Raw genomic sequence first — 24,865 nt, forward strand, 5'->3', positions numbered from 1 at the left:
CCAAATTGAATTTTTGGTAGGTTTGTTGCTACTCTATATAATGTACTGAAATAATTTATGCAACTAGTATATTTCCATTCATGCAAATACCTGCAATGTATCAGTGCGCAAACTTGACACCTCTGAGACAACTGAGTAGGAATCAGGTTCATGAACAATGACTTTGAATATGGGCAGTTCCTGTGGATTGTTTATGAACAATTTTAAGTCCAAAGCACTTATGTTCTAAATTATATACGTTTTAATGTTTTGGTGTACCCCCCCTCCCCCCCTCCAACCCCATGTACTAAACGTATATAACAAACTTAAAACTTTGGAAACACAAAGGTTAACATTTCAAACATTTCAAAATGAGCTCCATGAATATTTAAAGCAAATATATCCTTAAAAACATCTGTGAGCATTTGCACATCTTTGTTAGTGACAGCTTCCTACACTTCAAAGAAATCTGGTTAAAACAGCAGCACTGTTGGATAATATCTGCAACTCAAAACATGAAGCTGTTGGTAAAATGGAGAGCTCCTGCAGTGAGCGACTGCTGCCAGCCTCCGAGAATCACAAAGGAGCATTATCACATGTCCTTCCTCCCAGCAGCTGTTGTACTTTAGAACCGTCACTACTCCCAAGAGCCTCAGTCTCAATTAGTGTTTACATCCCTGCTTATATTTAGCACATTTATTTAATTTATTGTAAATAGCTATTGCTGTTTTCTATTAAAATTATGGACTCTACTCATTTTAACATTTCTTTTTATCTTAGTAAGCTATTTTCTGTGCAGTCTCTTATTGTTACTAGATTTCCATTAACCCTTAACCTGCTTCTGTTACACCACAGTTTTTCCAATGTGGAACCACAAAGGATATTTCTATTCTCTCTTTTCTGTCAAAATTCTGAGAAAAAGTCCAGCCAGGCTTCACTTCTCTAAATGTATCGTCGTTGTTGCTTGTTTAAGTTACGTTTTAAACTCCCTTTATATTCTCCTAAAAACAAAAGGACGTTTACTAATAAGCATGTCCTTTCGGTTAAAAGTCGTTTTATTAGTTACTCACCGAAAAGAGACAAACTGCAAACAATTTCTAGATGTGCGGAAAGGAAGCAGCCATTGTAATTAACTCATCAGCAGGCGCAGGCCGGTAGGTGATAATGAGGCTTGTCCATAGACATAATATAAGAGTAGACCCCGCATTGGCTGCTCCGGCGCAGGAAATACGGCGGCCATCTTGGAGCGGTATACCCTCCTACTTTGCTCAATCAAAACAGCAGAAAATGTCTCAGCACTGAGGGATATTGTTGTTCGGATCTATGGATTATTGATGTGAGGGCTCCACAAACAACATTTCATAAGTAAGATGGACATATTATTGTGTATATATTGTGATTAGAATATTACTTTACTGTATTAATTTCCAAAGGCGAGATACCAGCTAATATTAGCTACAGTGCTTGGTGTAATACGGGTTCAGTCCCGCTATGAAGGCTAACTGAATCTAAATCTAAAAAAAATTATTATTCTCCAACATTGACTTAAATTATCTGACACAAGAGCCTATATTAGAAATGAAACAATATAACACATATTATAAAACTTATATTATGTGTTATAACATTCACCAGCAAAGTTTACACAGGTGGTAAATTTATATGTAATCCTTTCACTAGTAAGATACATCCTAAATCTTCCGTTTTTGTTTTGAAAGTTTTATAAAGACACGATGTTAGGAAGAAGAGGGAGATATGTATAAAGAGAGACGGATTCACTGCAGCACGGATGAATCTCATATCAGATTTTGGACTCAGTCTCAGCTGCTGAATCTCTGAAGCTAGAACTCGTCGGCTGAAAAAAATTAAATATATATATTTGCATACATACATGTATCCAATATATATTATTCAGTATTAATCATTATTTATTTGTGCCATTATTAATCCGTATTTGTGTTTGTATAGTTATATAAATATGTATTGATATTACTAAATGATTTATTAAATATTACAAAGTACACAGCTTATTACAAAGCTGTGTACTTTGTAATATGCTCATCATACATCAATATCAGAATATTCCATTCCTATTCTATTGTTATAGCCATAGCATATTTAAATATGCTGAACTATGTATTAAAAACATACTTAAATAATACAATTGTTTATAAATGTAGCTTTGATAGATGTTTGAATCTGGTTTCCAGTAACAAAAAAGCGCGTTATGATCGATTAAATGCGCTGATACGTCATTGTGCCTGCTAAACACATAAGCTGAGTGGGGTGGTGGACCGCTCCAAGATGGCCGCCCTAAATCGGGTCAGCGACAATAACAATAAGCGAGAGCGGTCCATGAGGCGTCTATCCTTATATTATGCTGGTGTCGCAGAGATGCTGTTTGAAAATATGAATTGTTGTTTACATATCATACTCTAAAAAAGCTTATTTTACAACAAAAAGGTTTATTCCAAAAAGGTTTATTCCGAGTATGCAAAATCTTTCATTTTGCATACTTACTTGAGTAAATCAAAGCTGTGGTCCAAATTTCAAAGGCCGCATCCTTCATCCAAACCGGAAGTGAGCGGCTGTAGATTTGGACGGTCTTACCCAGACTGATTAGATGTCGCTAAGTTTTTAGGTTTTCACATACCATAATAGATGAAATCATCATTTAAAAACTACTTTTTTATCCAAATTAGCTTTGTCTGTTATTAAAATGTGCTTGATTATGTAAAATCTTTAGGGATAAAAAAGAGGATATCTGCAAGAAGGGATAAAACTTTGACTGACTGCACCATCAATGTAGTGTCATAGTGGCGGTCTGGCGCCCCCTTTTGGTTCCATATTTAATAAACAAATTAAACATATTTAGCTGTAAATGATGAGAGGTAGAAGAAAACATGAGAAATCATACTTAAGATGACATGGAAAGGCAGAAAAAAACCTTTAAATTTGTCTCACCTCATGTGTCTTTGGATCATTTAAAACCATAATAATTTTTTTCTAAATATTGTAACAAAATAAAAGATATAGACCACATCAAGGAAACTCAAGATAAAATGAGTAGCAAATATTTAAATATGCCTGCGTAGAGCAAAGAATAGATGTTTTTTTGTAATGTTTTTACTTTTCTCATTTAACTTTAGACAAATTGAAGAACTTCAGTGTGATGCTTTGTGTCCTCTTTTGTCATTTTTCTATATCTAACTATATAAAATAATCCTCTATAGCATCAAAAATGAAACTACACCCTTTATGAATGTAATATTTAACTAACTGTGCCTCTAGTTTTCTCCACTGTTTTAATTAACCTACCAGAAGCCTATAAAGTCACAATATTCTTGTCTGGACTTACCTCAATTGTTTAAAGGCAGAAAAATATCTCTCAGTGGCATAATGAAATGTTTAATTAATATACTTCATTCTAGTTATTGTATGTTTTTCATGTCAAATTCATTGTATTAAAAATTGTTCACTAGGCCAACTTGTGGATCCTAGACGTCAAGAAGCAACTTGTAATTGCACCAGTTTCTGCAGGAATTGGATGGGATTGAGCCAAATTAAAACATATATACTCCGAGACCTGATCACTTCACCCTGATGCTGGGTTTTTTGCTGCACTTCTCTGTATTCAAAGCCATGAAAGTTGGGTTTGGTCAGCAGTTTCAAGGTTTCAGAACCAGAGTCATGACTGATCAGGAGGAGCAAAGTCTCAAAACGATCAAATTATGTCAGACACCCTGTTTGTAAATGCATGTTTTTTACAATACGAGATAAAACTGGTGATCATTAATGTGGAAATTTAGAACGATGGTTGTTGAGGCTGTTTGTGTTTAAGGGGCTAAGTAGAAATGTTTGTTTACTTCCGCTAGCAGAATACAAACTACAACTGTGCTGCTCTTCTTGTCTAGGTCTGCAGATTAAACCGTTGAGAGTTACTGGGTCATTTCAAGGTCCGTCTCTGTATTACCTCTGTACGTTAAGAACCACCACACAAACAGCATCTAGAAACGCTCCTCCAGCAGTCCTCACCAGGTTGAAGGCAGCACCTTAAGCCAATAGGTGCTTGAAAGTACTTGAGACTGATGTTGTGGTGGAACTGGGAATTGTCCAATCCTGACAATCAAGATGCTGTTACCGGGCAGAAGCAGTCTTTGAAAACACAATATGAGCATGAAGTGATCCATCTTGATGTCTGTGTAAAATGAACAACTTGGATTTACCAACCATGTTAGAAAAAAAAAAAAAACAGACTAATCTTGATAATCTCGCACAGTCTGTTCCTCCAAAGCTTTTATCTTTTATTTTCTCAAAACGAGATCAACAAGGATTTACGGGGATTAGTAACAATATTGCACTTTTTCCCAGTTATATTTTACCCACTCCTTGCTCCTGTTACTTCACTTCATCCCACCACCTGCCCACAGCACTCTCACTCTGTATGCGCGCACACTATCAGTGCAGCTTTCTTTATACAACGAATGATCTTGTTTTGAGGCGTTATTTTTCTGTGTTCCTGGTTTGTGCCTAGCTGCTCTTCATGAGGTTGCAATCCAGAAATTAGTGAAGCGAGCACAAAGCAGAGCTGGTTGGTCTGCTGATGTGTGTGTGTGCGTGTGTGTGCGTGGTGGTGGGGGGGGTAAGACAAACGGGGTGTGACGGGTCCGCTCAGCCAAGTCGGAACAGAGGGTCAAGCTTGTAGCAGTGCTCCAGACAAGGTCAGCCATGAAGAGACAGACAAGCAACGCTGGTGGAGATTACACACAATAAGCCGCCCAGGCTCGCGTTTCCCTCCCCGGCCTTCTCATATCTCTCGCCGTTTGCTCCACTGAGAGCCATTTTGTTTGTTCAAACCAAACCATGCCTCCCTCAGCTGAGCGAGGGTGTTTCTTTCCTTTAACGAGGCCAAAGAGTCCTGTGTTTGCAGGAGGCCGGCTCCGCAGTCTGCTTTCATTCAGAGACGTCGCAAGGAAGAAGCAGCTTCTAGACTTCGAGACGCTGTGCCGTAATACAACGTGCGCCGACAACAAACCTGCCACACTTTACTCCCACACAGTGTCTGAGCTGCTTCTGTCAGCGGTCGGCGGGAGAGTGCGACTCTGCGGAGTATTTGCAGACATACAGACTCTGCGCAAACACGACCTTATCAGTGTTTACACATATTGCCTGTTGAAGCTCATGTATGCACAGAGTAGCTGTGCAAACTGCAATAAAACTTACCTCAGCCTCAGTCTGTTTGGTCTGCAGCAGCTGGTTAATAATCCAGGAGGGGGAGAAAAGGGGGTGACAATTTGTTCAGTCTGCCAGATTTTAATGTGCATGTGCAAAATGTTTCAAACTGAAATAACAGCAGCAGGGAGACGATTTCTGCCTCACTTTTCTTGTACTTGCAAAATTTTATACGTTTTCAGTTGGTAGACAATCAGAGCAACGGCAAGAAGTGCATCACTGTGTGGGAAGACAATTAGATGTTTGCAAAGGATTTTAGCTGACTTCAGACATAAAACTTTGAAAAGTTTGGCTCGGATTTGTATCCAGTCCTCTTTATTCTGATACCCCTAAGTAAAACACCCTGATTCAGAAGCATTCTAATTAGTGCTTCGACTCATTTTGAGTGCAATTCAGAGAGTGTGGCATAAAATGAGCATGCAGCAACAAGATTTGGTCGTCAACCTAAGGCTTAGTAATTGAAGCATTAATTAGGGAAGGAACCAATAGGACTTTGGGAGAGCTGCAGAGAGTCACAGCTCAGGAGGGAAAATGTGTGAACAGGACAACCATTGGCTGTACATTTACATAAGAGTGCCAGGAACAGGAAGCCATGAGAAGCCTCATTTAGACATTGACATAAGCCATGAAAAAGACAAACCAAACATGAGGAAGAAGCTCAGATGAGACCCAAACTGAGGTTTTTGTCCCTCGTGCAAAACACGACATGTAGCAGAAAACCAACACTGCAAATTCCCTCGAATACATCGCCCCAACATGGGATACTTTTCTTTAACAGAGTTAGAAAAACTGTCCAGAGTCGATATACGGAGCTAAATAGATGGAAAATATAGCCTAGAGACTCAGGCGAAGGTTTGCCTTCCAGCAGAACAACGACATATTAGTCAGAGAACCTCAAATCAAAGTATACAGACCTGAATTCAACTGGGAATCTGTGACAAGACATGAAAATAAGTTTTCACAGACAACCTGGCTATTTTGTAAGGCAAAAGAAAATACAGTTTTTTGTTTCCAATCAAAAGACTTGATTGGAAACAAAAGTAGGCTAAACATTTCAGACTTTTATTTGCAAAACATGTTGAACAATGTCTTTTGTTTTCTTTACATTTCACAAATGCACTCATTTATAGTGAGCTCTAAAAAAATATGGATGTTTTTGGTTGTAATTTGATCAAACGTGACAAAATGTTCTGAATACAGTGGTTTGCAAATATTCATTTAAACTAGGCTTATGAGAGCCAGATAGATAGAAAAAACTCTAAATATGAGGAAATATTTAGAGTTGAGGAAATTATAGTTCTGGAGTGGAATACTTTTTTTTTTTTTTTTAATTGCAGGTAAACCTATATAACCTAAAGCAAACGCAGTCATTTTTGCGTGCTCCACTAGAGGGCTCTGCACACCACTTTCAGTCCAAATTTAAAGCACACTGAAGAGCAGATGTGTTTGGAGGATTATGGCGTAACCTGAAGAGGGCAGCCTTGTTAAGTGCCTTTAAATATACTGTTATATCTGCTGCTGCTTCATAATTTAACAACCAACACCAAGCACACTGACACATGGGGGAATAAAAAGTAAATACTGGCACAATGTTGTCAAAGAGCAAATACAGCTCATTTCTTTCTGCTCGGCGGATGAGGAAAAAACTCTCATAAGAGCACAGCAAACCCAGAGTCTGGAGTAAAAAAATAAATAAATGTTTAAAAAAAAAAGGGGGGGGAGGGGGTTATCTAATAAACGGAACGAGCACAAGCTGTAAAACAGTTTTAATGGCAGACTCCAGGGCCCTGTGGCTGCACCCAGTTCGGGCTCAGGCAGTCGCAGCTTGTGCCGCGGTGTTCGCTGCTCTTTGTTCTAACCAGAGCATATGCCACAAGCCCTCGCTGCTTTTCCTCAGCAGCTGCTAAACCCATTAAATCTGCAGCCAGCCACCGGAGTGGAGGGAGCAGGAGGGGCGAGGGGCGAGGGGAGGGGGGGGGCTCCACTCAGCCCCGCACGCACGGCGCTCCATCGTAACCCCTGGGGGGGGGGCTGCCACCGCGGAAACGGGTCCAACGTGGACGTGGATCACCAGGAGGAGAGCGCCGTGCGTCCCGTTTTGTGACGTGTGTTTGCAAGGATGTGATCGCGGAGCTGTTGATGCGAGGCGATATTGTCGAATTCACTTTAGGTCCTTATTATTGCTCGTCTAATGTAATTCGCTCCAAGTGGCGCTCGCCTGCGAAGTGAGGCGCTGCAGAGGAAACGCATTGTTGAGCCTCGCTGCTCCACAAGGCGAGTGTTTAAAGGAGCCTCGTTGAGCGGTGTGGTAATAATCCAACATCCATTCTGCATCATTACATGAACCAACACTCCGGCTGTTTGCTCTGCGGTGCAGATTTGTGCCTCCAGGCCTTGAAGCTCAATGATTCCCAGTGCTTCTATTTGCTGTTGCTGCAGGACATCACGGCGCTGCTCATTTCCAGGCTTCACATCACCTCATTAAACTGACCTGTCCCCCTGCACGCTATTAAAAACTGCTTTATGTGGACTTTACTTTCTCCCCCCTCCACCCCCCCTCAAAGAATGGAGAAGAAAATTAGTGCAGTTGAATATCTGTCTCATTTGGAGGCTCGGTGTTTGTTCTGAGGGTTCTTCAGCCGGTCCGGACCCACTCAGCTCCACACTGCAGGGATTAGGAACATCTTCTGATTAGCGGCCCACCATGGCGCCTAAAGCAGAAACTTACACACAAATTAGAAACTCTTTCCTGATCCCTTTGCATCTTTCACTTTTGCAGCTTGTTGCAGTGGGATTCTACGCGAAGGGCAAAGACGTTCGTCACGGAGCTCCAGCTCAGTCAACTGGACCAGGAGTGTCTGTGGGCAATCATTTCCAAATATTGCTGCAGATTCTCAATTAGATTTAGATCTGGACTTTGACTGGACCATTCTAACTCATCATTTAAACCTTTCCATTAGAGCTCTGGGTGTTATCTTTAGGGCTGCTGCTCTGCTGGCTTCCATAAAGGACAGATTTGTTTATTGCACTTAATATTAGTCGTCCTCTCCCCTGAGCTGCTTTTCTCTGCAGCTCCTCCAGAGTCATGTTGAGCTTTCTGTCATCTTCTCCGATCAATGCTTCCTTTATTTGCCCTTCCTCTTGGTTTAGACGGACAGCCGCGGCTTGTGTCACACTCCCTTCATTCTCAGCTGAAAGGTTGAGCCGTGCTTTGCAGTAGTGAGACGATCAAAGCTTGAGATTGTCACAATCTAAGATCCAAAAGTGCAGGTTTAAAAAGACGCTTAAGTTTTGATAAAGAAGGTGAAACCATAGCGGATGTTACCCATTTAAAACACGACTGGCAAAGCAAAAAAAAACTCAACCACAAAAAGAAGGGAACGTGGAGAAGACAAGGATAACAGCTTGAAAACAAGAGAAGATGCAGCAATGAGCGACTGAGACGTGGAGGAATGTGTGCAGAGTGATAACTGAAAAGAGAAAGAGGTGTGAATAATTACCTGAATGGGACCTGCTGAGAGAGAAACCAGGAGATTGAGTCTACTGGGGGAAGGTCTGAGCAAAAGCAAACACAGGAAGCAGAAAGATGTTCCTCAGAAACCCAACAGGACGAGCATGGAGCCTGGTGCCCGAAGGAAAACAGATTCACAAAATAAAGCAGGAAATGAAGTTTGATGGGAAACCATTAAGATTAGTCTAAGAAAAGTGTAAATATAAAATACAGTAGCAAGGATAAAATGAACACAACCACAATCCAAAGCAAGCTACTTGTGACCCTTTGACTGATTTGTCTCTACAGGACGGGTGGTTGATGCAGATCATGGAGACGTTTTATTTTGAAGATTTTACCAACAAACTGAACCGTTCTCACAGCAATACCACACTAAGTAGATGACTGTTATTCCAATCGTGTGCACAGATCTGCTTTAATGTAATCTGTTAAACTTTCCTGAACATGTCAAGAACAGAAAGATTCATCCAAACTCTGTTCTTATCAATGGGAATACCTACTACTTCTTTTTTGTTTTGTTTTTTTGTTTTTTAATCAAGCTGGAAAAGTAGACAGGAGTGCAAAAAAAAAACATTTTATACAGCCCTTTCCTACAAAACAGTCTGACTACTTTGTTTAAAATAGTTTGTTGTTAAGAGAAATAAAACAAATTAGGCGAAAAAACAAAACAAGTTAAAAGTTGTAATTTCAACCCTAACCCCTGATTTTTATTAATATCAAATTGCAAACAGTTATGTCAGTAACTGGTGAACGTGTGCCCACTATGAAAGCTCCTATAGAGAAGATTTAAAGTGTTTTCTTTTAGGAAAACGCGTGAACCGGATTATGATTAATATGGTTAAAAAAATAAATAAATAAATCCAGCTGCACTCTTTCGAGGTCTTTCCGAATCCCAAAGCTACTCTGTGTGATGTGGCCAGGTTTGGGGTTTTCATGCTCACACCACGTTGACACAGAACATAAAACAGCGAAAGCGCAGAAATATCCGTTTGCTTTAAGCCATTTTAGCCCACAGCCTTATTATCCTGTGAAATGGAGCAGAAAACGTGCGCTGCAGCTGAGGCTATAGGCAGACAGAAAGCAGGCCTCCGAGTAAAAAAAAAATAAAAAAAAAATATATATATATATATATATATATATATATATATATATATATATATGTATGTATGTGACGGCAGCGGCGCTTGAGACGCTCTATTACTGCTGAATCTTCCCGCAGAAGCTATTTCCATCCAAGATAAATTGTGCTCCTGAGCAGGGACAAATATTGTGCCTCACAGTCTTCTCCTTTTGATAACCAAGGTGAGGGCGGAGGGGGCATGCATTTAAACATCTTCTTTTCCCATCTTCTTGGTGGTGGTGGTGGTGGTGGTGGTGTAAAAAAGGAAAAAAAGAAAAGAAGGCTGGTCCTGCTCGCCCTGCTGGTGAGTTTTTATCTGCCAGCGGCCATATAGTCGCAGAGCACCTTCTTCCATGAAGTTGCATTGATGATTAATTTCACAGTGGATGGAAGGGGGGCCAGAAACAAAAGGTCGATCCATCTGAGTCAGGGCAAGTGGACAGCCCTGTGGCGCAGCAGGTGAACGCTCTGGCAGCGCCATCTATCACAGGAGCGGCCATTACAGCATCACAAGGTCAGGGCGCTGCGTGTCCGGCGGACCCCCGGCTGCAGCGGGGAGGGACCCGGTTTCTCAGGTCTTGCGGTGGCGCACAACCAGAATTTCTTTATGGTTTCTTGATGCGGAAAGTCAACACTGGGCTCTTCACCGGTGGCGTCATCACAGTCACAGAAGAGGAAGACGATGCTACGGTGGAGACTGAGAGAAACTATTGGTGAGCTGTGAGTTTACTTCTTTAGCAGCAGCAAAACAGGAAATGAAAATAAAAAATAAAAAGGGTTTAAGAAGCTGCAGGAATGAAAGGAGCGGTGGATCATTCCTGCTTGGTTCGAGGAGATGCTGACATCTGACCAGCTGATCGTCTCGTCTCCTTGATCTTATTAGAAAACGCAAACGTCGACTCGAGGAGAAAGTGGTCCACTCAGCAGTGCTGGATTAAAATACGTTTTAAATGGCTCCTTCAGATGGACAATGACTCCGAGTATTAACGACGCTGCGCTATTTCATCAGACTTTAACCCAGATGTAACCGCAGGGTTATGGTGTCACCGTGTTCCCCGTCTGTCTTCATGCCACTCTAATGGCAACCATTTACTTAAGGAGGGAAAATTGTTATTCAAAACCATAAGAAGAAAACGGAGCATAGTGCTGCGTGAAAACGCTGCATAAAAAGACACACACTCTCGTTTCCTGAATCCTTCTTGAGATTACAGACGGGGAACTCACGGCTCTTTGTCACTATAAACGGACGTCATGTTGTCTTCATGTCCACTTTAATAGGCTGAGGTTGTTGCTTTGAGACTCAGCAGAACTGTGAGGCATGCTGCTGTAAAAGCAGTAACAGCCTGTAAGCAATGGTTCCGTGCTGAAATATATTTTCAAGCTTTAAAAGGGCAAAAACAAAACCATAAAATGTTTAGCTGATTAGCTGTTTGCTGGATTCTTGTTGCACCCTGGGGGGGAGGAAGTGGGGGGTAAGATAATGACTCCTACTCCATCCAACCCCACTTCAAGTGAAATTTCTTCAACTGTTGATTTTTGTGATGCAAAAGTCAAATGTGAGCCACAATAAATCTTTTCAGAGTTTTTTTTTCCTTCTTAATTCTGTACTTCAAGCGTAAAATGAACCTTTAAAGGGGAAAATGTAAAACTAGACGATCCTACACTAAAACTCAAAGGACCTGTTGAGCTCATTTTTTTCAGTCCTGTGTCTTTGGTAGGAGTCCAGCCCTCATGTTGACTTGGTAATGTTTGCCCAATCTGCCTTGGAAAAGATCTCCAAATGTCTCAGTCAGCCAGGAAGTCTCTGTTGTTCAGAGCTACCAGGTTAGCCACCCTGTAGATTTTACACAACTTTTAAGCTTTGCTCTCTCTCAGCACACCTCCATCTTCTTCTGGTGAAAGCCCTCTGTCTTCTTTGTGGCTTCCACTGCCGTGTTTGGCTGTTTTTGGACACACTGTCCTTCTCGAAATGCATAACGTTGTTTTGGTGCTTTCCATAACACAAGGTTAAGAAAGCAGAAAATGATGATCAACAAAATCTGGGCTTTCTCAACAGGTCAGCATGGCACACTGAATCGAATTGCTCCCTTGGAAGGCCTCCCTACCATCACCCTAATCGTCAGATCCCTCCACAGGTTTCCTATCAAATTCAGCTCAGCACTATGGCTGAGACAGACTTTCCAGTCGAAAGAAAAACACGGCAAGACTAAAAGATGACTTTAAACTGGCGCATGAATCATTTTGAGTTGAACTGTGTACCTTTTTTTTTTTTTAATCAAGCCTTGCAGTGAGGAGTGCAGGATGACCTGGTGTTGTTGGAGAGGCGTCAACTTTTCAGAACAGATTTGGAGAGAAACTTTTCATCATTGCTTTTGGATTCCTCTGTTCTTTAATTTTTTTTTTTTTGCCTTTCTCTGAGCTTCTCCATCCGGTGTCAGGAAGCATAATGTCAACAGATTCCCCCATGAGCAAAGCAGAGGCCTTGTGTAACACACCGAGGAGCCGATCCAGTTAGTATCGTCTGACGGAACGGTACCGACTTGGCTCTCGTCCGCATGTAAACGTTACGACAGGGAAAAAAAAACACACACACAAAAAAATAAACCGTTTTATTCAAAGTTCCTGCTCGATTCCGCCCCGCTTTTCTCCGCACAATTCATAAAAAGGCGCACACACATCAAAACCCCGCACAGAGTCAAGCAGCTGCAGCTCTGCAACGCAGCGCGCTGAGTAATGAAGGAATTTGTTTGGAAAAAGCTCGGAGTAAAACAAATCTGTTTTTGAGTTGGACGGGGTTATGGAAGCCACATGACGGCATGTTAAAGGGGATAGGGTTAGCCACATGGCAGCGCGCAGACCGGTTCTGGGTTTCTCTGCCTATTAGGAAGAGGGGAAGTAAATCAGAACCCAGCCTGGAGTCTTATTTCCCCCCTAAGAAAATAAATTCATGACAGAGAGTGCTGCCAAAAGAACCAATTTTCCTCCACTGTCCCAATATTTTAAAATGACAGCAGAGGATGTTTGATTTTTTTTCCCCTTCTTCTTCTTCTTCTTCTTCTTCTTTGTATGCCCTTATTTTTCCAGATTTTCCACTGGCTGACTGATAAAATTGAGAGGCTGTGAGGAAGCTGAAATGTCAGGTCTCTTTGACTCTGACAGTGCCCAGACACGGCGGTGTAAGAGACATGTACGAGGACAGCGAGAGGGGGCAGCGCCCGGGCCTGACTGAGCAAAAGCGAAGTCTCTGCCAGCTCAGTGCTTTATGACAACACATTAAAGAGGAGCCAGGAAGTCTGGGGAGCGAGCTTTGCATTGTCTCTGCTCTGCCAGCAAGGACCCAAACCTCGCTCGCTTTATTGGACAAAGAGTTCCTGCGACTCCAGGCCGCTACTGCAAAATAAAACTCAGGACAAAGAGACAGAAATGAGGAAGGAGTGTGTGTGTGTGTGTGTGTGTGTGTGTGTGTGTGTGTGTGTGTGTGTGTGTGTGTGTGTGTGAGGGTTGTGGTAAGCGACAGCAGAGGTCTCCTGAGGTTGCTGGTGTGTGTGTGTGTGTGTGTGTGTGTGTGTGTGTGTGTGTGTGTTGAGATGGGTGAGGAATGCGCCCGCCGTGCCAGTGGCCGCACTGGGTTGATCCACTGGTGCAGAGAAGGGGGAAATCCAGATCAGCTATGACAGGAATGTGAGAGCAGATATCATTAGACGTGCAGGAGCCTCAAACTCACAGCAGGCAGCAACACAAACAGATAATATGACTCTCTCTCACACACGCACACACACACACACGTTTTAGATGGCTAGATCCTGAAACTGGGATGTGATGCGCATGCGGGCCAGGGGACACAGGAGGGATCCGCCGGTTCATCCGGTCGAAACAGATCCTCCTTTAAAATGTTCTGAAACTGGAAGACAAAACTTCCTTCGTGTTTTTCTCCATAGTTCTTGTGTGAGGCTCGCTGCAAAAGATCACAGTGTGCACGTTTAATCCAAGAGCAGCTGCTTGAAGTGTCACTCAGGTTGAACTTTTTTTTTTCTAAAATCCAGTGCAACCAAATGACCAAGAGTTATTCTTAGTCTACAAATGTAAGAGAATTAAGAACAATGTAGAAAGGCACAACAAAACTAATCAATATTTAATCTACAACAAAACTAATCAATATTTCGTCTACAACAAAACTAATCAATATTTCATCTAACCTGATATATAAAATGACATTATTTGAGCCTGCATTGTTGTTCTTCAGTTTAGACATTTAGGATCTAAGTTTTTGGGAAAAGAAAAAAAAAGGCAGAAATTTTCTTTGTCAGGGCAAGAAAGCAGTTCCCAAATTGTAATAAGTTCAAATGCCAGGGCTTTGGGCTTTTAGACTATCGTTTTAATACTTTCTCTACCAACTTATAGCACAAAATAATAAAAATAATGATTAAAAAAAATAAACAACATTAAACCGATTAAGAGGGAACCATAAAAATGACAACAAAAGATTCAGCAACCCATCTGCATGACAGAGCGTTAAACCTCTTCTGATAGAAAACCAAGCACAAGAAATCTCCAAGGAAGAAATACTTTTTTTTTTAAAGTAATGCACATCCAGCAGTTACATTTCACATCGAGCTTTTAGCACTGGTTCAAATAAATTATCTCCATTTCCTTCCATGTTTCCTCTCAGTGTTTTCCATGTGCTGAAGCCCAGGAAGGAAGCAACACGTTCGCGGAAGAGGAAGTGGTGATTAGAGCGGCATGAGAGAGAGGTCAGAGGTCAGTGGTCAGTAACCTGGAGCCCCTGATGGATGGATGTAGATGTAGTTGGGATTTCATTTTTTTTAAATGATGCCGTTTTGACAGATATAAATATTCAGGCTGCAGAAAGGTGGAGATGGAGCCCGTTTTAAATAAATCACACACGAACGAACGAATGCATATTTGGCTCATTTGCATTTTGGAGGCGTTTAATTACTTTAATCACATGCATCAAATTCTGACAGCTGCGCTCCATTTATCAAGTTTTTTTTTTTTTTTTTTTACATAAATACAGGTTTGCTTGGTTTGTAAAACGACTGAATGTTGGCCCAGATGTTGAACGAGCTAAGCGGGTTTCAGCCCAATAACGGACATACATATATGTATATATATATATATATATATATATATATATGTATACATACATACATACATATGTATCAGTGACATGCGGTGAAGTTCATAGCTCGTGAGGCACCGACTTAATTATAATCGGATTTACAAATCTAGACCTCCTGCATGTTGTTTACATAAGGAAATTTTGCGCATGCGTACAATGCTGGAGGGCAAAAAGACTATTCTTTAACATGTGATGCTTAGCCGCGCCGCAGAATAATTCCGTTATCTCAGTCAAACTTAGACATGTAGATATTATTCATTTCGTGCTGTGCTTAACAGCAAAGGGAGAAACCGTTAAAGTACAACTCAAAACCACGTCTTTCTCGCCATCTGTATCAGCGCAGCTACTGTATGGCTAACTCACTGTTACCGTCTCTTACTCTGCAGTTGTGGAGTCACAATGTCTGGGTTCATGAGCGCCCCCAGCGATGAGGCACGAGAACTGCCTGCCTCACCTCGAATCTTCTCTGCCGTTTCTGATCGCTCCTTAGCACACGAAAGACGTTACACACACAGTTGGTGACAGTAAAAACACAGTACATTAAATACATAAGCTAAATTATAGAAAATCAGTTCATACATTAAATGGTTTTAACCGTTTTATTGGCGACGTACAGACAGGAGGAGCATGCTCTCATAGAATGGCAACCGGTGCAGTTAGCGAGAGGTTGCGCAATCACAGGTGAGGCTCTGCCTCCCCTGACCGCACGTCACTGATATATATATAGCTATATATATATACATATATATATAGCTATATATATATGTATATATATATAGCTATATATGTATATATATATAGCTATATATATATACATATATATATAGCTATATATATATGTATATATATATAGCTATATATATATACATATATATATATAGCGGCTTTTATTTAGAGATAAACAAGAAAGCTGCCTTCCGACTGAAAGCACTAAAAGCTCAGGCTCGTCTCTGCAGCAGCAGCAGCAACAGCCAGGCCCGCTGGAGCGAAAGGAGAGACAGGAGGCTCTGTGGTCTGAGACCTGCTGCTGCTGCTGCACACATAACAGCACAAGACATATTGCTATTCAGACGGAGAGAGATGATTTTTTTTAAGGCCATGAATCCCTGTGTGCCTGCCGGAGGGGTACACACAGTATTATGAGGAGGATTTGAGCCGACACAAGTCACAGTCGCTCCATCGCTGGTGTGAAGGAGGACGAGGGGGAGGAGGGTATGAATTATTCAGGCAGCCGGATTTGAAGGGCTCTGACGTCTTTGTTGTTTTATTGTGGAGGTGAAACAAGCAGCCAGCAACAAGCCGCTCCCCCTCTCAAAGCGCCGTTACCTCACATCCACAGCTTCAAAAAAAAAAAAAAAAAAAAAAAAAAAAAAAAAAAAGCCACAAGGAAGCTCAATTTTACCCCAACCACCACCACAGGACAGGGGCATCATTTCAGAGGAGCAGCAGTGGAATAATGGCTCCCTCTCAAAATGACAACCATCGCTGCGGCGCAGCATCACAGATTGCAGGTCTATCACTCCCCACACGGTGAGGCGAAATGACAGCCGCGGCTCGCTGATAGCGGAGGCATCTCAAACCCGAGAGGAGGTGTTCCTCATGGCTTAGCCCGGCTTTCATGTTTTTAAAGCGCAGCAGAGCAAAAAATATTCAGCTCAGAGATTCACAAGCAACCTGCTGCTGGCTGCTGCCGCCGATCTCTCTCAAAAAGCCGTTTGTTGTGAAGCAGGAGAAAACCGAAGGCTGCAAGAAAACAAGCCGGAATGAAGAAGGGCTGGTCTTCCTGAGACGCAAGGAATTAAGAGCTTCTTTTTAAACTAATCAGACCTATTTAATCCAATAAAATTGGAAAAAGGGTTGAAGTGTTATTTGAGACGAACACGAGGGCGCATTCCAGAAGAAATCACACCAGTTGTTTTTAACAGTTTCTCGTGTTTCGACAAGCGGCTCCAGTGTGTTTTATTGGGATTTTATGGGACTAACCGACACACACACAGTTGAAAATGGGAGTAAAAAAAAAAAAAAGAAAAAAAAAGACAAACACATTTTTTCCCCCTCCCCACTCTCTCACCGTCAGAGGTTAAATCAGAACAAATCTCTCTTGTTTTAGAACTTGCAGAAACCTTGCAAAAACAAGCAGGTGGTGGTTTGGAGCAAATACCATTGACTGATTTATGTTTTGACTACATAAATCAGAGGAGAGAATCAATGCTCACAGATGCTCTCCGTCAAATCCCACCTAGATTGAGATGTTTTGCAAAGAAAAATGAGTAAAACAATATTTAAATGGGAGACTGATTGAAGCATACCAGAAATCACATAGTTGGAACTGTAGTCAAAGGTGGTTTTAGAGAAGCTGAATCCAAAACCATGCCACACTTTTCAGATTTTCACCTATGGAAATGTTGAAAGCCGCCACTTTTTATTGGTGCGCCACCTAAAGTCCAGAGAAATCAGCAAAAATAAATCCACGTCGGCGACTGAAGCAGAACGACGGCGTGGTCTGTGGTGTAACTCATTCGTTTATTTCAATTCCACAAATTTTTCAAAAAAATTACAAAATACTCAAATGGAGAGAGAACACAGGACTCACAATTTTTCTTATTATTTCTACTTTTTGTTTTACATTGTGTCATCCCATGGCGACTACTCGTATATACAATAAGCTTCAAGATACCAGTATATATATAAATCTTAGCAGTCAGAATTTACATTCTGCTATTGCCGCTTTGAAACAAGAAGCTAAACCATTGACAACACTTAACATCAAAGGCTTCGGCGACACAAAAAAGAGGGAATCAAAAGGCGAGGCGAGAGGATGACGACGATGTTGATGAAGATGAGGAGAGAGAGAGAGATGAGGAGGAGAAATGGGAAACGGTGAGATGGAGTGACAGGCAGTTGTCAGCGTTTCAAAGTCCTTTTGCGATAAGTTTGAATTTTGCCACTGTTTAGATAAAAATATAGTGCTCCATGGGAAAATGTGGTGCAGTTTCTTCAACTGGCTAGACTAAACAACAAAAAAAAAACACACATAAGAAAAAGCCACAGATGTTTTTTTGTTAACACGTCCATGACAAACAGTCTTAGTGCACGGGAAAATAGCAGAACGAATAAAAACTCGAGCTTGTGCACCGATACGACAGGTAACAGTCAGTGGCACACAAACGAGTCCCGAGCCGCAGGAAGCTGGGCGTGTCTTTAAAAAATAAAACAACCAACAACAACAACAACATAAAAACAAGGCATACAATGAGAATGTGAACAGAACGGTCCCTTCGCCTCCTGCTGGTCAGCAGAAAACCCAGGAGGCGGCACAAAGGGACTCCAGGCAGGTCCTGAACTTCTTAAGCTCATGTGTTGCTTCTTGACGTCTTTTGGCCTACTTCATGTTGTCAGGCAGATCCTATGTAAGTGGTTTCCTCATATAACATGTGCAGCGGGTCTTGCACTACTGTTTGAAGGTTGAAAACGTCCTCATAGGCTCCAAGATTGAGCAAAATTCAAATCCTGCTCGATTTGACACAAACAAATAAAAAAATCAAAAACAGAGAAAGCGCCTCTTATTTGGCCTAAAATTGGTCCATGTGCCGACTGAAATTAAAACCGTTCCACCACACACGGCGACGGTGCACCGCTCCCTCCTGCTGATGACTTGGACACAAATTAAAAAGGATGAGACCGTCTTAGCCGAGCTCCAGGACGCTCACTCAGTGCAAAGTTCTCCTTTTCCCGTCCGTCGCCTCTTCAAGTGTTTCAGATCAGTAACTCAACACGCCAACTCTGACAACCCCACTGCGCGTCACAGCCGATGGATGGATGGATGGATGTGTGGGCGGGTGGATGCGGAGGCGTGCGTAATGAGGGGGGGTAGGGGGAGGATCTTTGTTTACATACAACAAGCGTATGTGGGACTAAATCTAACACAGTGAGGTCACAACCGAACCGCAACTCTCAGAAACTGCTCGTATAATGCCATGGTGCTCCCCTCTGAAACAAGGGATAATGCTTCAAAACAAGTTATATTGGAGGCTGAAACGACTTGGAGTCCACACCTAGTAATAATAATAATAATTATTATAATTATATGTTTATATATACTATTTACAGACTGAAAAACGCCATGCTGTAGCTCTTCTTAAAATTATGAAAAACCTCCAACAATGTATTAAAATAAAGGTTGAATTTAAGATAGCACTTGTTATTTTTCCATAAATGGTCTGACAGGTCTTTATTTGTTTTTTGTTTTTTTTTCTCCGTTGTTTTTTTTTTTTTTTGATAAGCACAGTGTCTTGTTCTAGCACCTACAAAACATCAGGGAAGCTTGTCATGCAGGAGTCTTGAGGATGTTGTCACTACTGGTTATATACCAAAGAAAGTCAATGTCTTGGAAAAATAAAATAATAATAATAAAAAAAAAAGGAAATCAAAGGTCCTCGACGGGAACAGAAACTGAAGAAACTCAGACGATCCGCTCGGCCTGTTGCTGTTCTTCAAGACTGAAGGTGTTCAGAGGTTCGTGAGGAGCCTCCAAGACCGCTGCTTTTGTGACAACTTCCTGTGTCCTGCACTCGACGGTCGCCGCCTCCCTCCGGTTGGTTACAGCTGCTTGTCGCTCTCCTTCTTCAGTCGGCTGAAACACAGAGGGGAGTTTTAAAGACGCGAAACGCCGGGCTTTACGTTCCAGGCGTTTGGCGCTCATCTGACCTGTAGTAGTCCTCCTGACCAGGAAGCGGCCCGCCGTGCATGTGGTGGTGGCCGTGGAGCCACTGCTGCTCCATCGCCAGCCGCTGCAGTTCTGCCGACTGGGCGTGCATGGCCTGCAGCTGGTGGGCTGCGGACATCTGCGGCGGAAGACCCCCTGGTAGGTCCCGTGGGTACGGAGCACCTGGACGGACAATATGCGGTCAGGAGAGGAGCGCCGGAACACAGGGGTGATGGATTACGTTGACATGGAGGGGGAAGGTGTGGGGCGCTTACCGAAGACCGGGTGGCGCAGCATCTCGTGTTCATGCGGCGGCTGGCCCAGGAGAGGGTTGGGGATGGCGCCGGGCGGGTAGGGGAAGCGCGCCAGGTGAGGTCCAGCTGCCAGTGGGTCGACGGCCAGCGGGTGGGCCCCCGAGCCTGGAGGACAGACAAGACATTCACCACCACCTTCTGGGTGTCAGAGTCTTAGGGTCAAGGTACACTCATCACATTATAGTGCATCAGCAGCAGGTCATGCTCTGCTGCTGATGCACGGTTTCATACAGTGGCACTCCTCTCATGGAGCAAAGCAGCGGCTTGCAATCGTTTAGGTTAGCGCGGATATTTAATCATGTCGGCGATACGGACTTGAAGTTTTATCGTGGCATTTTCTGGTACTATTGTGATCACGATAAAAGTGACAATTATTTATCACTTCTTTTTCAGATGACTGTAGCTGTGACTGCATGACAGCAATCATATCCCTACAAACACAAATACTGCCCTCAAGAAAAATACGTAATCTGTAAGACACTTCACATAAAGAAGTGTGATTTCTGTCACCAACTGCATACAATTCATTTTCAAACTTATTTATATTTATTGATACTCTCGTTGAACAAACTGGAGAAAATAGTACAAACTAACAATCAAAACAATACCGACAGTTTTGGGGGTTTAATTGGGCTTCATTGTGACAATAAATCAAAATGCTAATCGTGATATGAAATTTATTACGGTACATGGTAAATGATACGATAAACGCCCGTCCAGTTTGGGGTAAATTGTTAAAGGTTGAACGGTGAAATTTCCCGGTTAGCCGCTGCTTACGGCGATGAGAGGAGTAAAACAAGAATTCACAAAACATCACAACTTCAATACAGAAAATATGACATATTAATTATCTGCTAATAAGGCCTGTAACTCCAGGCCTCCACTGTCCTGCAGCCTTTACAAGCATCCCTGCTCCAACACGCCTGAATCGAAAGGCTGAGATTGCAGCCGTTCATTTGGAGCAGAGAGGGACAGCGGCGGTGGAGGCCTGGAGTTGCAGATTCACGTCTTCAGAGCCTTGCAGAAGCATCGCCTTTCCTTAATCTTCTTCACATTTTGTCACAGACAACCACAAGCTCCAATAGATTTCATTTGGGGTTTTAGAGGATTGATTTTCAAACCTTTTCATGAATAAATAATAAACTCATAAAAATCACATTTTACTGCAAATACAGCAGCATGGGTGCACCTCTATCAGCTTTGCACAATCTACTCAAGTTCAGCTGAGCTGGATGTCTGTTAACGTCACTTTGCTGATCTTGCCACAGACTCTTAGTAAGATTTAGGCTTGGACTTTGACTAGGTTAATTCTTCTAATGCATAAAAAAAAGCAAAATTAACTATTCAGTTGCAACTCTGGCTATATAATAATAGTTTATCTTCCTTGAATGTAAATTTCAGCCAGAACAGCTGGTAAAACTATAATTACCAATTAGGACAAATAATGTACAATATACTATTCAGATTTTTAATTGTGAAATATTCTGTAAACTACATTTATTTTTCTTCTGCTTCACAGTTAAAAAGCCTAAAATAAACTGAAGCTTGTGGTTGTGATGTTACAAAAGATTTAAGGAGTGTATTATACTTTTGCAAGGCACTGTAAACTTATTACAGAATATAAATTGACCAAATAACACTGACAAGTTCAATGCATCTTACAAAACATCTAATATTTTATTTAATTACTTTAATAAATCTTTTAGATCAAACAGTTTTAACTTCATGGCAAATCAAAAAATCTTTGAGCTAAAACTACAGTATGCAACTTTTATAAAAAAAATATTTCATACATATTTGTTAAACTGTCGAGTACAGTATGAGATGCAATCTGTGGAAAAATTGAGTTCTTCTGCATTTTCCCTATAGTTCTACTGCCATCTACAGAAATACACTGCTCTGTCAGAAACAACCAATCAGAGCCTGGGGGAGGGTCTTAGTGCTGTCAATCATCCTTGTGTATGCGCTGCTGCTTGCTCGCTGCTATGCTACAGCTGGTCCACCACAACAGAGGCGAACTACTCAAGCTAGTTAGCATGACCATGACTGATAGCGGATATAAGGTTTTTCTGTAATGGTAAGTTGTTTCTTCACCATTAGCACATTGAGCAGCACGTACATGGTGTTGATTGACAGCGCTAAGATCCTCCTCCTGGCTCTGACTGGTAGTTTTGGACATAGAGGAGATCGATCTTTCCACAGATTATTTGTCTCATAGTAAAATGTCAAGACATGCTGACAGTTTTAACATATTTTTTATAAACGCCACATACTGTAGCTTTAAGCTACCTGAGCATGTTAAAACATCAAGTTACCTAAACTTTCCTGAACAAATGGTGTAACTATCACAGTAACATTGTTAAATATAAGCAGGGCTTTCGTTTACCTTGGTGGAGAGGGTCCTGCTGATGGAGGTGTAGGTGGGAGTGGATGTGCGAGTGCTGGTGGTGGTGCGGCGTGACGTTGAACATCTGCAGGCGGGCGATGGGGTCGTTGGCCACCGTGGCCATCCGCTCCGCATGGAGCCTCTCTGCTGCCAGCCGTTCTGGGTAGGTCATGTCCGGCCGCAGCTGGGGCCCCGGGAGGGCGAGCCGCTCACGCTCCAACGGGTTCAGGCCCGGGTGGAAGGAGGCGAACGGGTGAGGGCCGGCCATGGGGGGCAGGGTGAGCGCCCCATGCCGGGCGAAGTGCTCCATGGGGTTTGTGGAAGGGTGGAGCGAGTCCATCTCTGGGGGTTTGACTTCGAAGCCCGGTTTCATCCGTTCCCTCAGCTCGCGCTCGCGGATCTCCCTCTCCCGCATTTCCCGCTCCCGCAGCTCTCGTTCCCGCATGGCGGGGTCGGCGTTGTACAGGCTGGGCATGTGATAGGCCAGCAGCTGGTCGGCGGGGTTGAGCGAGACGAAGAACGGGTGGTTCCTGTTGGTGGGCGACATGACGTGGGGTCTGGCGTACTCGCTGAGGGTGCGCAGCGCGGGCGTGTCGGGGCCGATGTATGGAGGCACCGCTGCGATAGTGGTCGGGGGGCCGTCGTACGGGGGCCGCATGTGGGTGGGGCCGGCCATCTGGGGCTCCCCCATTCTGCTCTCGTGAGCAGAACTGGAAGCTTTCTGTGGGGAGAAACAAAACTTTTAGGTTAATGTTTTGTCGAACCTGACAAATGGGAGCTTTTTCTGTTCGTTTAGGAGAAGGCTCTTCTTCTATGGCTCCTTTGATTTGCAGTGTCCCTGAAGGCTCTAGTCTAGGTCTGCTACTTTTTAACCTTTACATTTTGCTTCTGGGTTTTTTTTTTATTTTTTTTTTTAGAAAACATAACATTCCCTTCCATTATTTTTGCAGCTGATATTCACATTTATCTGCCAACTAAGCAAAACAGTGTCAGTTGTCACACTATTCAAACTGCTTGACCGCCATTAAAATCTGTTTGAAAATTTGTTTCTTGAATTTAAAAGAAAATAGGACTGATGGTTTAGGTGGAAGTGCCACGAGGGTTATTATACATTTGGGAAATGTATAACCCTCAACAGTCTTAGCTGCTTTGCTTCATTCCTGCAGTCAGGAATTGTGTTTTATCTTTGATGCCGTTTTTAAACTAGATGGAGAGATAAATGTTGTTGTAAAGTCCAGTTTTTTCCAACTAGACGAATTGCCAAGGTGAAGTCATACCTCCCAGCAAAAGACCTTGAAAAAGTGATTATTGTCACGCTTTCTATGTTGGGCTGAACAAATCATGTCTGCATCGCCTACAAACCGTCCACAATGCAGCAGGTCGTCGTTTAACAGCTCTAAAAAACGAGAACGCACATCTCTGGTTCTGGCTTCTCTTCATTCACTTCCTGTTTATTTTAGGATTGATTTTAAGACTTCATTGATATTTTTAAAATGTAAAAAGCCCTTCATATCTTTAGTCGACCAACCAGTTTCTCTTACATGTTCATAGATCCTGGTTAAAATTCAGAGGTGATTTTGCAATTTGTACTCCTAAAATTCAGAAGGGTCAAAACTGTTGAGACTTTTCAACTCTGCTCAGCATCTATTTTTATTCTTTGGCGTTTGATTCAAACAGAGTTTGAGTTTCTTTTATAATAACATTTATGGATTATTTTGGGGTTTTGTTTTAACCTGACATTTTTCTATTTCTAGCTTCGTTTTATTGGGTTGTGCAGCACTTTGGTCAGCATCTGTTGTTTTTACATACTTTTTCAATAAATTGACATTGACAAATAAGATTAAAAACAAGGGAAAAACGAAGGAAGTACTCACCGCTGCACGCTCCACCTCCTTTTCCCGCTCCCGTTCTCTCTCTCGTTCTTTTTCCTTTTCCCTTTCCCGCTCTTTCTCTTCCCTCACTTTCTGCTCAGCTTCTCGCTTTGCTTTCTCCAGAGCTTCCTCTCTCTTCTTGGCCAGCTTAGACGAGGCCAGCGGAGTGAAGTAGAAATCTGTCCGAGCGCACGAGTTATAACCTCGGTCCAGGTACTTGTAGAACCTGTCAGAAACACAGGACATTTCCGGTTCGTCAATTCGGACCAATCAGAGGCGAGCTACATCTCAATTTTACACTCTGAATGCGACTCTAATGCCCTGTCGTGTATTACAACAGTCCATTATTCAACGAGGAAATAAACTCCCACTGCAGCCACTTTTGCTGCTACGCTGACTCTGAATTAAAATCCTCATTGCTATTCATTGGCAGCCTGAGAGTCACTTAAGCACAAGGCAACCACAGATAGTCATATTCAGAAGCCCGGGGTTTGCTCACGTCTCTCTGTAATTAATCTGCCTCAGCTCCGTCCTCTGTAATTCTAAACTATCTGCCACCTCCGGGCTAATTGCGGCCTTGGACCGACGTTCTGCTGACCACATCCAA

The 24,865-nt window shown here is 42.4% G+C and overlaps 1 protein-coding gene across 5 annotated transcripts in view; it reads right to left on the reverse strand.

The window, feature by feature from the left end:
* Positions 1–17,486: 17,486 nt before the first annotated feature.
* The window catches only part of rerea (arginine-glutamic acid dipeptide (RE) repeats a), a 192,638-nt gene continuing 185,259 nt past the window's right edge, over positions 17,487–24,865 (reverse strand). For 3 of the 5 annotated variants that reach the window (XM_008413330.3, XM_081608948.1, XM_008413334.3), the window contains 5 exons: positions 24,262–24,484; positions 22,388–23,108; positions 19,963–20,136; positions 19,690–19,870; positions 17,487–19,615 (listed from right to left, as the gene is read on the reverse strand). In XM_008413330.3, the coding sequence (XP_008411552.1) occupies positions 19,582–19,615; positions 19,690–19,870; positions 19,963–20,136; positions 22,388–23,108; positions 24,262–24,484 (1,333 nt within the window). In that variant the 3' untranslated portion in view covers positions 17,487–19,581. The remainder of the gene's footprint in view (positions 19,616–19,689; positions 19,871–19,962; positions 20,137–22,387; positions 23,109–24,261; positions 24,485–24,865) is intronic. The other 2 variants (XM_008413332.3, XM_008413335.3) reach the window with 1 other exon arrangement.

The sequence above is a fragment of the Poecilia reticulata genome, chromosome 7, assembly GCF_904066995.2.
Source record: "Poecilia reticulata chromosome 7, P_reticulata-male-v2, whole genome shotgun sequence".
In the NCBI taxonomy this organism is placed as follows: Eukaryota; Metazoa; Chordata; class Actinopteri; order Cyprinodontiformes; family Poeciliidae; genus Poecilia; species Poecilia reticulata.